At 34.2% G+C, this 12,783-nt stretch overlaps 1 protein-coding gene across 1 annotated transcript; it reads left to right on the forward strand.

Annotated features, from left to right (window-relative positions):
- Window positions 1-4,555: 4,555 nt before the first annotated feature.
- LOC142554953 (acyl carrier protein 1, chloroplastic-like) lies at window positions 4,556-7,134 on the forward strand. The gene is made up of 4 exons (XM_075665559.1): window positions 4,556-4,761; window positions 5,812-5,904; window positions 6,362-6,484; window positions 6,854-7,134. The coding sequence occupies exons 1-4, from the start codon at window positions 4,696-4,698 to the stop codon at window positions 6,977-6,979; spliced, it is 408 nt and encodes a 135-aa protein (XP_075521674.1). The 5' UTR covers window positions 4,556-4,695; the 3' UTR covers window positions 6,980-7,134.
- Window positions 7,135-12,783: the final 5,649 nt, after the last annotated feature.

A 12,783-nucleotide genomic window follows, 5' to 3' on the forward strand; every position in this document is an offset into this window, starting at 1 on the left:
TTTGTTGCAAGAAATCGAGCCACAAATCGTTCCGGATAGTCCCTCGCACCTTCTCCGCTTCGGTATCGTCGTTTCAGAATTTTTATAGATCAAAGCACGTATATTCTATTGTTTCAGCATCGATCTCGCTATATTATGTTTTGTGATATTTATTATGCATGAAAATCCATGTATGTTATAAAAAGTTTGAGCAAAAACATTTGAAATGATTTTTGGATCAAAATTTTTAGATCTAGAAACGTGTCTGCTGTCATTTCTATTACTGCAAAAATTCATTCGATTTTCTGCAAATGTTTTTAACATACAAAATGTAGTACTTTTCAATACCTTCGATGTGACAGTAAATTTGTAATTTTTGGACAAGAAATGAGTGAGTTATGATCGTTTTCGTGGGACTGCTCAATCTGCGATTTTATGAAAATGCGTTCTTGACTTTTCTTGAAGTTTATTTGTTGCAGGCTTCTTTGGAACCATTGGGTGATCGCTGCTGCGTTTAGGTATCTTGAATATGAGGTTGGGATGATTTTTGGCGCTTCGTTTCGTGTCGATAGGCACTTGTTTGCATTAGAAGTCGTAGGAACGTTTGGTGTCTATATGTTGTGTTCACGGGTTGGGTTGCGTTGTTCGTTGTGCGTCGTTGTTTTTGGGCATTGTGTGAGATTGGAACATTGTCATAGCGTCCTAGGATGAGTCTTGTTGCATCGGTTCGAGTCGTTTGAGTGTGACTTTTAAAATTGCATCAAAATGTGTTCTTTTGGTTGGTTGTGAGCAGGATTAGCGCCGCAGCGCTCACCAGGGAGCGCCACAGCGCCCGTTCTGTGCAAGTCTAGCGCCGCAGCGCTGCCCTTGTGGTGCCGCAGTGCTAGACCTGCGGCCTGGCTAGCGCCTAGGCGCTAGGCAGTGCCGCAGCGCAGCGCTATCCAGCGCCTAGGCGCTTGTCCATGACTTTTAAATCACTATTTTGGGCCCATGTCTTCTATGTTTTGGGAAATGTTCACACATCATTTCAGAATTTGTTTCGGGGGTTGATGCATGTTTAGTACGATGAATAAACGAGGTCAAGTCCCGAGTGATTTAGAATGTCATAAGAAATTTGTCATCTCAGGTGGTGAGCACGACTATTACATCTAAGCTATAAAAAAATTAAGTGCATATAATCATTTTAGTATGTGCAGCAGTGGCCTCAAGCGAGACCCAATGAATCTCTCAACGTCATGTAATTATGTTCGACGTGCAAAAGAAAATATTTTATGTTTTTGAGGTATGCTAAATGTATTGTGACCAATTATGAACGGGTTTGGAAGTCAGTGAACGTGGTCGAAGACCTCTCCACCCCGGTAAAGCATGACCGGGTTTAGTCAGGATTGGAAAGCAGTAAAGCACGACCATGGACCAATCCACCCGGTAAAACATGACCGGGGATCTCATGTATGTGGTAGTGGATTTTCCCTTCCAGCCCAGTACTGTGGTTTAGTCTGATCAGGTGCATTTATGTATGGGTCACTTTCTTTGAAACATATCTCTTTGCAAAATAATGAAGTTTATGCATGTTCAAGTATGTATGATGCAAGCATGTTTATGAAAAGTTTTATGATGATGGCACGTCTAAGTTTATGTTATCACATTCAAGTTTTAGTATGTACGTTCTACATTAAAGATGCATGTGGTTTTATTATATATTACTTGGTATCCAGTCTATAGATGTTGAGTCTTTAAATTCACTAGACTTGATCGATGCAGGTGAGGACGAGTATGAGGAGACGAGGGGTTGGGATCAATGAGTCGGCTCGGTCTGCGCAGGACGCTAAACTCGAGGATCGCCTATATTTTAAGAACTTGATGCATGTTGTTTCAAATACTTTGATTTTCTACGAGATCATTTACGTTGTTTAAATGTTTACCTTTTGGCAAACTTTGCTATTTCACATAATTTTAGACGAACATATTATTTTATCGCAATTTGAATGATTACTATTTATTTAAGAAATTTTTTATTTTTCCGCAAATTTTAAAATAGTTTAAAAGTATGGTACGTTACAAGCAGCCACCACCCTTTTTCCCTTCATCATTTCAGCAATTCTCGATCATTTTTGTAGCAAGAAATCACGCCACAATTCATCCCGGATCAATCCTCACATCTCTCCGCTTTGATAGTCATCGTTTCGTGTGTATAATCATCAAAGGCATGTATATTCTTTTGTTTTTGCATCGATCTTGTCCTACTATATGTTTTGATGTTTATTGTGTAAAAAAATCCATGTATGTTATGCAAAATTTGAGCTAAAATGGTTGGATCGATTTTGAAACAATTTTTAGAGCTTAAAAACCGAGTTTGCTGTCATTTTTAATATTGTGCATTTTCGGTGGATTTTTTGGAAACACTTTCAACATATAAAACATAGTACTATTTGATATTTTCGATTTGACAGTATATTCGTAATTTTTGAACAAGAAACGAGTGCGTTATGATCATTTTTGTGGGACTGCTCAAGCTGTGAAATTTATGTATAACAAAACCCGTCACTCTCTGTTATTTTGAATTCTGCGACTTATAATTTGGTTTCTGGAAATGTTTTCAACATAAGATTCGTATTACTTTGTGATATCTTCGATTCTATAGTAAATTCGTAATTTTCTGATAAGAAGTGAGAGAGATATGATTTTTATCGTAAAACCGCTCAAACTTTGAAAATTTGTGCATGTTCTTCACGTTTTCTCAAGTTTTGATTGCAGGGTTCGTTGGGATCTCCTGAATATTTGCTGTTGTGGTTAGGGCAGCATGTCCAGAGCGTTCCAACGAAGCCCTCGACTTTTTTAAGTATGCCCGTTGTGCAAAAGAAAATGTTTTATTTTTGAGGTATGCTAAATGTCTTGTGACCAAATATGAACGGGTTTGAAAGTCGTTGAACGTGGCCGAGGACCTCTCCACCCTGGTAAAGCATGATCGGGTTTAGATCAGGATTGGAAAGCGGTAAAGCATGACCATGGATCAATCCACCCGGTAAAGCATGACAGGAGATCTCATGTATGTGGTATTGGACATCCCTACCAGCCCAATACTGTGGTTTAGTCTGCTCAGGCGCATTCTGTTACGGGTCACTTACTTTGAAACATATCTTTACGCAAAATGATGCTATGTATGTTCAAGTATATATGATGCAAGTATGTTTATGAAAATTTTTACGATATGATGGCACGTCTATACTTATGTAAGTACGTTCAAGTTTCAGTATGTATGTCTTACTTTAAAATGCATGTGATTTTATTATGTACTACTTGTTATTCTCAGTTTATACATGTTGAGTCTTTAGACTCACTAGACTTTATCGATACAGGTGAGGACGAGTATGAGGAGTCAAGAGGTGGGGACCAGTGAGCTGGCTCGGACTGCGCGGAGGCTAAAGCCGAGGACCGCCTTTGTTTTAAGAATTTATGAATGTTGATTCAAATACTCTAATTTTAATGGTTCATTTTACGACGTTTAACAAATACCTTTTTTGCAAACTTTGGTTGTAACTGTTTTTATTCAAAATATTTTAGACGAGTAGTTTATTTTATCGTTATTTGAAATATTAGTATTTATTTAAGAAATTTTTTATTTTTCCGCAAATTTCAAGTAGTTCAAAAATACGGTACGTTACAGCTCATTTACTACAAACCGGTTGCGGTTAGACTCTCTATGCTTTAGTCGTTTGATAAGTAGATTGGTTGTTTGAACTAGGCGGTTGAACTGATACCCGTTACACAGACAATGTGCAGCTGTTTCCTGAAACAGTGAAGTGTTGTTTTGATTTTGTCACTCACCAAAATTCTTGGGTAATAATAATTTCTTAACCGAATGAAATTGAGATAATAAAAGATTTATTTAAATTTGAAATTTTATGTAATATAAAAGTTATTGGTTAAAACATAAGATAAAAGATGAACCTGGAAATGGTAAACACAAGGTTCGAGTTTAACCAAAAAATAATAAATTCATGTTGTAGCCATTCAGCCTGTTTAGCCGAGTGATAGCGTTTAAGGAAATTATGGGTGATTCTTATGAATTTATATTTCTAAGATGGACCTTGGTAAAATCCAATCTGTTTAATTTCTTTGATATATCTTTGTAAAGTCCTTTAATGTTTTGTAAAAAGTTCCAAATAAACCTTATATTCATTTTTATTCTAAGATTTAAACACTTCCTTTTATTAAATCATTTTTCCTAAATATGGTATATCGGCTGGAAACCTTTGCGTAGCTATATATCTTTAGACTATATACCTTTAAGAACAGGCTCGACATGTCTAACAATGCCATGTATCAGATTCAAATGAATTCCAAGCCACAGATTTACGAATAATTTAATTGCTTTAAACTTCTTAACCTTTTTTTTTACATGATTTAAACTTCTTAACCTTATTAATACATTGTATGTATAGATGGAAATAAAATTTTATAGTTATAGATATGATTAGTAATAATAATAATAATATTAAAATTTTCTATTTTAATAATTTTATATCGAAAAAGGTTAGAGGGGAAAAAAGGAAAGAGGTATTAAAAAAAATGAAACGAGAGAGCTGTTTTTCAACCTTTCTCACACACACAGCTTTGGTATATTTATAAACACAGCACACTTTTTTCGTGCTCTCCGCCACCCTCTTCTCTAAGTTTCAGATCCATTCTTCTCTTACCTTCGATCCCATCAGAAAAATGGCATCTTTCACTGCTTCTTCTGTCTCATTCGGATCCGTTTCTTGCCCCTTCAAGAACAAGCAGGTTACAGCCTTTGTGATCTCTCGTGTTATATATATATATATATTGGGATGGGTGGGACGGTTCTTGGTTCATTTATATTTTTGGGCTTTATATCGATGGGAAATCTTTGTGATCTGGGTGTCTTTGTGATGGTTTTTTGTTTACTAAAAAAATCTGATATTTTTGTAAGTGGAGGCTTTATATCGATGGGAAATCTTGGTGATCTGGGTGTCTTTGTGATGGTTTTTTGTTTTTTGTTGGCTAAAAAAATCTGATATTTTTGTAAGTGGATGCATGTAAGTTTTATTTCTGATCTTTGATTCTCTTGTTTTTCTATTGATTTCTGGTTAAATAATTGATCTTTTTTACGGGTTTTGAGTTTGAACCATTAATTACACTCCTGGATTAAATTTTTAGCTGTTACTATTGTATATTACTGTAAAAATGTTGGATTTTGTTGTGTAATAAATTGCTTTAGCTCTGGATTCTTGTATGTAAAATCCCATGAACTTTTAAAATTGGTCTGAATTTCTTTGTGAGTTTGTGATCTCCAACAAGAAATTCATGGTTATGATTTCAAGTATCTGGATATAAGTTTGATTTCCGAGATTAAAAAAAAACTATCAATGGAATTAAGTGGGGTAATAACTTTTGATACATTAGTATGAGTTCCTTTTATTTGGTTGCTTATATGCAGGGTCTTTTTATTAGATTATAATGTTCCTGCATCATCTTACATTTATTCATGTGTAATTGATGCATGATAACTCCTGAATGTCAACGTAATTTTCTATATGATATGACACCTATGAGGTTGTGATTTTCAATAATGACCTTTTGTATCATCAGCTGAATTCATGAGAATTTTAGTGCTACAAAAGGAGGTTGCATGAAATGATGGAAATTTTTTTTTTACTTTTTGATGCATCTCCATTAAATTTTCTGTATGAATGTAACGATGTTGCCAATAAATGTTAAGGAGCTTAAATTGTTAAAAGATTTCCTGTAAAGCTATTGTAAGTGAGTTTTTTTTCCTTGAGTCTTATATCTTATAATATTGCAAATGTGCAGGTTTCAAATTTGAGAAGGGCCTCGCTTTCGTTCAGTGGAAAGGGCTTGTCATCTCTTAGATCACAGCCACCTCGTTTCCGAGTTTCCTGTGCAGTATGTTTCTTTATAATAATTATTGTTGTTCTTTACTGGCTTAGCATCCCACATCTTGCTGATGTGATGTTTTTGTCATTTAATCTTAAGCTCATTGACAATTGTTGTATTAGTGAAATTCAGAAGGCAAAAATATCCATCATTTAATTCAAGCATCATTACGAGGGAATTGCAATTTGGGATGTATCAGATGTCATAAAGATGCATAACTAATCACTGACTAATTTCGGTAGGAGGGGAGTTAAACATGAGCGATGGTATCCCTAAGGCATGTGCATGTCCCAAGTATGTGTGTGTGTGTGTGTGTGTGTTCCTACTATCTTTGTTCGAGGGTTTGTTTATAGGTGGCCTTCAAATCTATGGATATTGAAAGTGTCTTTTCTTTGTTGCATTGTCATGCTTCATATCTTTCCAATTTCGTTTTCTGATAACAAGCCCTGATGTTCCCCTCCATCAGGCTAAACCAGAAACAGTGGATAAAGTTTGTCAGATAGTAAGGAAGCAACTGGCGCTTCCTTCTGATCGTGAAGTCTGTGGAGAGTCAAAGTTTGCTACACTTGGTGCTGATTCACTTGACACGGTAATTCCTTTGCTGATATTACAACTAAAAAAGGTGTATGCATGTGCAGCGAAACCACCCTTGAATGACAATCTTATGGGCTGAAAATTGAAGGGTGTGAGGCACAATATAGTGATGGAAGCTGAGCATTAGGCCTTCATCCAGTAAGATCCAAAAATGATTGGTTACATGTATTGGATGCCATCAAACACCACTGAATAAAATTTCTCCAGTTTTTCACAAGATCATTTCAGTAGTTTTGCATTTATACCAGTTTTGCACTTAGATACATTGTCTTCAGTTGGCACGTTTATTTACCATTTACGCATAACTTGCATAATGAAAATTAGTTGTGATAACCAATGGCTTCGAAACCGTTCTTCACCTTAGGTTGAGATTGTGATGGGACTGGAAGAAGAGTTCGGGATCAGCGTGGAGGAAGAAAGTGCCCAGAGTATCACTACCGTTCAAGAAGCAGCGGATATGATCGAGAAGCTCTTGGAGAAGAAGTGCTAGGAAAGTACATTAGGAACATATATTTATTTTTAGTGGTATTGTTGAGAATCCATGCCTCTTCTTGTTTGATTTCTCTGGAGGAACTCTAGCTTGTTTTGTTTTCATTTTCTTGTTGGATTGGGATTGCGCTATATAATCTATTCTTATATGAGATATTTTTTAAAGGCCCGTATTTCGTATTCATAATTTTACGGAATTATTAAAATTTTTCTAAATAAATAATTAACTTGCCACAATTATAAAATAAACATGTAATTAAAGTTTAACTTTAAAATAACAGCGGAAGTAAATATTGTTTTAAACAATAATTTTAAAAATAATACAACGAATTAAAAACTGAGTTTAACATAAAAAGTGCATAAACTAAAACATGAGGTCCTCGGGTTTACTACTGCTGTCCCAAGATCGCTCACTGGTCCTCGCCCGCTGTCTCGGCTTCATCAATACCTACAACATTCAAGTCTAGTGAGTCTAAAGACTCAACATGTATATATCGTGAATAACAAATAAATATATCGTAAAATCGCATGCAACTTAAAAATAAAGTATCGTAAGGCGTACGGTGAAAATCGTATCATGAATAATTATAACTACGTGCATATCTGAAAATCATACGTAAAAGCTTTGCTCAATAGAGCTCTGTCATAGCATATCATAATTTTCTGGTAGAGATAATGTTTCTAAGCTAGTGGCTCATAATATAACGTGAGCGCCTGATCAGACTAAACCACAGTATACTGGGCGGTAGAGATCAATCACAGCACTTGGACTGGATGTCCGTACCCATACATAATCATAAACCGGTCGTAAGTCACCGGGTGGAGAGGTCCTCGGTTGCGTCTACCGACTTCCAGACCCATAAGCATAAGGTGGCCACAAGACATATAGCATATATCTCAAAAATACACATTTTATATTTTTATGCACGTAATATAGTTATAAACTTATTTTTACCGGATGAGTTGGATCGCTCTCAGGCTCGCTGCGACTTAATTCTAATATGTGACACATGCAAATAATTTTAACTTGACAAAAACTTAACAACTAACCCAAAAACGAGACGATTATGATCAATAATCTAAATTTTCAATCATGGCTTCGTACCAAATCGAACCAACATTAAACCGACGTTTAACCATGATTAAAAATACCCCAAACATACTGAAAAATATGCATAAGAACTGTAAAACATGAAAATAGGTGAATGGAATCCAAAAACATAAAACACTCTTTCGAAAGTCATTTTGGCACCTTTCACCGTAAATTCTCGTACGACCTCTAAACTCGACCAAATCACGAACGGCCAAAAACATGACCTTCCTAACTCATTGAGGTACTGTCCAGTCCAAGGCCATGGGCTAAAAGCCAACCAAGAACTCAGAAAAACCTCCTGAACCAAAATGAAAGTTGCTGTCAAAATACAGCAGTAGCATTTTATGTGTTTGTGGAGTAAACTCTGAAAATATTGACCATGGGCTTGAACCATCGACCAAAGACTCTTACCAACATCCTAAGGCATGGCTTGGACCATGGCTAAGGGCTAAAAGCCAACCACAAACCAATCAAACACCTAGGACAATGAAACATGACAACCGAGAATTTAAATTCTGTGCAGTGGTGTATCTTGAATTGTTTTGTTGTCTTGTATCGTTCCAATGGCCATTTGATTGACCATGGCTCGACCTAGACATGTTGGAGTATTGTATGAACCGTGGTTATGGGCTACAAGCCAACCACAATCCATCTAACCACCCAACAACCGAAACTCACTCACCCAAAAATTTAGAATGTTGAAACTGTGGGACGTATGCTATGTTGCTGTAAAATTCTGATGGGCCGTGAACCAAGCATGGAAAGACTGACTTGGTCACGTCCTAGACATGATAAGGGAGAGTTCTAACCATGGCTACAGCCCCTAGGACAGCCAGGATTCGAACACCACCCTGAACACCCACATGACAGAATCTTGAATACAATTCTGTAGTTTATGGAAAATAGTTGCTGTCATGCCTTGTTCGAATTGTATGGACTCAAACCAATGAACCAATAACACCCTAACATACTCTAAATCATGTCTAGAAGTAGCCTTGAGTGTCTGGAATCAAACAACTACCTGTAATCCACAAAAGCAACCAAACCGTGAAGTTGAACCAAAAGAGCATAGAAATATCTATGCAGATTTTTACTTTAGAACCTGCGGCCAATTTCGATATATTGCTTGAATCATGGTTATATAATGGTTTAAAAATATCTATAGGACTTGATTGAAGAGAAAAGAAACAATATATACATGCCTGGAATTTGTTTTGAAGAAAAACAAATCAATACGACGCGACGGAGCCGAGTTGGATTTCTTTTTCTCGTTTCTGCTGTTGTTCATGATTTCAGCTGCTATTTTCTGATGTATTTTCGAGCATATGAGTGTAGGAAAGGTAAGGGATGAAGGTGAATGATATAGGAGATGTTAAGTGAGTCTTGAATTGCATTTAGTTAGGAGTTACAAGTGGGAACTTGAAATGTTTCTTCACCCTTGCCATAGCTGTTCTTATTTATTCATTCTTGCTGCTATTCACGATCTCATTAGCTTATTTCTGATATTTTTCAAAGGAGAGAGTGTGGATTTGCTAGATAATGAATATGAGTGTTATTAGGGGTGTTAAAGGTGCATTAAGGTGGGAGGTTACAAGTGAAGAAATTTTGAATGGGTTTTGAAATGATCTTTCTTCCCTACTGTCGAAGCTTCTTTCCTTTCTATTCCTACTGCCCGTTGGTTTGTTATGGTAATGGTTTGATTAGAAATAAGGTGTATTATAGTATTTAAATTTACCAATAGCTTTTTGAATTAAAGGTAAGTAATGGTATTCATTTTAAAGGTCATTGAGGTGACTAGAATGAATTTACTACTCTTTTGAATTGTCTTAACCAATTTTATTACTCATTTACATGGTATATTATTATTTAAACTTTGTATTTTAAATTCTTAAGATTTTAAATACTCATTATATATTTTAGTGAATTAACACATTAAGTTAAATTAAACTCTTGCATGACTTTGCATGGATTCAACTTTAAGTATTTAAGTACTATGTTTAATTTCTTGAATATATTATACCTAGATTAATTCATCCTCAATTGTTTACACATTTTACTTAAACTTTAATTAAATATTGAACCTAATAGAATTTATTTACTAATTTGACTCTCATTAATTTAATAAATCCTAAAACATTCTTTTTCTTCAAATTAAATTATTAAATTTAGGAATATTTTTCTTATTATTAATCTTATTTCTAATTTTCAACTCCGGTCCGACTTCGCGTATTTATCCTGAAAAGATAAACTAACATCTATTTTTAAAATAAATAATCATGACTTAAAATTATAAAAATGAATTAACACTTCATATTTTCATAAAATTCATTTTTTATTTAATTAATAGAAATTATGCATGGCTTATACGTAATCTGATTTTCGGGTTCTACAATTTTAGTCCCTTGGGTTCTTGCAGTTCAACTAATTTTAAGGTTTTCTGTCGATCGGTTTACCTGCTTGCCTTTGCAATTGTACGTGCCGTGCAATATACAGCACCACTTGAGTGGAAAGCTATAATCTTTAATATTTTTTGGGCTAAAATTTACTTCCTTTTTTTGGGGGGTCCTATAGCTATTTTGTTAATATATCTATTTTCCTATATATGTTCTGGTTAATAAATTTGGTTGTGAATCGATTATTATTATGAACTTGCTAGCACTCTTAATTTTCAGAAATATCGTTACTTAAATGGGACCATTTTTGCCAAATTGGACTGAATTTCAAGTTTCATGGGAATGTACTCAAAGTAAGAGAAATGGAAAAATAATGGCTTTTAAAGATTGTTGTGAAATTTAAAATAAATAGATATTCAATCTAGATTTTTATATTACGTGGAATCTTGTTGGATCAAAAAATAAATTTTCATGATGTTTTAGAAACATATGTGATATTCATCATTGATTTTCAAAAACTTTATTCTATTAGTAAAAGATATACATGCATTGTATGTGTTATTATTATTTTTAATTTTATCAAATAATACTAAAAAATTAACACGAAATTATTTTCAATTTAGAATAGTTGTTCGATTTAAAAGGAACTTTTGTTTAAATTTTTTTCTAAGTAAAATATGAAGTGGCTTGATGAGATTTTTTGTAGGGTCAGAATGGAAATTATGGAATTAAATATTTTGGTTTCTTTTAAGATAATTACTCTAATAGTCTCACACTTAATAATATATATAATATAGATAAAAGATCAGAAGTATTTAAATTTTAAATGGATTTTTAATAATTTCATAAAAGTTATTAAAATACAAATTTTAAAACATATGATACTATAATAAAATGTCCAGAATTATTTTTAATTGAGCCCAAATTTTGGATGCTCCTCTTTTTTTCCCCTTATCCCCCCTTCAAATCATATGTTATACACAAATGTTATATCTGTAGATGGTGAAAAAGTTGCGGGTCTCAACTTTTTCCATCGTATAAATTAGAATAGACACGAACTTTAAGTCATCATCAAATGAATAAAAAGTAGATATAAACTTTAAGGCATTATTGGATGAAAGAAAATATATACTGGCACCTACTAGAATAGCATGTGGAATTGCAAAAAAAAAAAAAAAAGATCCGATCTTGCGAAAAGTGAAAATATAATAATTTTCAAATTATATGTTTATTTTTATAAACTTAAAGAAACATAAAGGGTAATATAATAGGCATTTCTTCTCAAATAATATATCAAAACAAAATAAATATTTAAATAATATAATATAATAACCAATATCTTATATTACTAAATGGTGGCTTCTGTTGGCGCAAATCAAATAGAGTGGGAAAGCTAATTATTGTACAAAGCAACGAGAGACAGCTTATAGTGCAATACAGTCACCTGATACAATCATGTGCACTTTGAAGATTCGTTGCGGAGATTTACAAAACTGTCCTTTTTCACGACCCACTTTATGCATAAACAATAGCCTCCAGCTAAGTAATCAGCAAAGTTACGACAAAATTAATCAACTGGAAAGGGGAAGACCCTTTTTTCCTTTGGGCTTTGAGCAAACTTTTAAATCTTCACAACAATTTTTACTTGAAAAGAGATGAATTTATGTTACATAGGGAGTTGAGAGCTTTACTCTCATTTCTATAATATATTCGTGCCGAACATCTCATCTCAAAAAAAAATAAAATTAGATCCTTCACTACTTATTTTATTTTTCAGATATCTATGTCATACAAATATATTGAGAATAGAAATCTCGATATAGCATAAACTCACTCACTGAAAAGGCAATTCTTACCGTGCATAGTGTACAAGGGATTTGAAGTTTTAGTATCAAGTAACCAAGCAAAGAAAATAGAGAAATTCATGCAGTCAATCTTGAACTCAATGCATTTCAACTAAACTTACTCCATTGTAGCAATATCATATCACACAAATCATCATATACTCTAAAATTAATGGGAAAGGTATGCATAACACTTTAAGATAGCAATGAATGTTGAGAAAAATGATGTATAGTTTCATATCATGAAAACCAGAAATGATGCAACAGCCAAGCAACTATAAAAAGCTTTGACTATATTTTGCGACTCTGAAGAAGAATCTTGCAACGGACTTGACGGCGCAAAGGCCGAAACAGGGACTTTGGAGCCTGTTGTATCTGGATTCAGACTTCGTGTGGAGGGAATTGTTGGTAAGGATGATTTAGCCGGAGAATGGGCCGTGCCGCCGGGAGAAGGTAATAGAGGGGCAATGTCTGG

Source organism: Primulina tabacum, chromosome 9, assembly GCF_025594145.1.
Source record: "Primulina tabacum isolate GXHZ01 chromosome 9, ASM2559414v2, whole genome shotgun sequence".
Lineage (NCBI taxonomy): Eukaryota > Viridiplantae > Streptophyta > Magnoliopsida > Lamiales > Gesneriaceae > Primulina > Primulina tabacum.

What these genes read in the sequence shown, in the direction of transcription:
- LOC142554953 (XM_075665559.1), top strand. Translation starts at nt 4,696, where the DNA reads ATGGCATCTTTCACTGCTTCTTCTGTCTCATTCGGATCCGTTTCTTGC. An exon ending in GCCCCTTCAAGAACAAGCAG is followed by an intron (nt 4,762 to 5,811) that starts GTTACAGCCTTT and finishes GCAAATGTGCAG; the next exon opens with GTTTCAAATTTGAGAAGGGC. An exon ending in GTTTCCGAGTTTCCTGTGCA is followed by an intron (nt 5,905 to 6,361) that starts GTATGTTTCTTT and finishes CCCCTCCATCAG; the next exon opens with GCTAAACCAGAAACAGTGGA.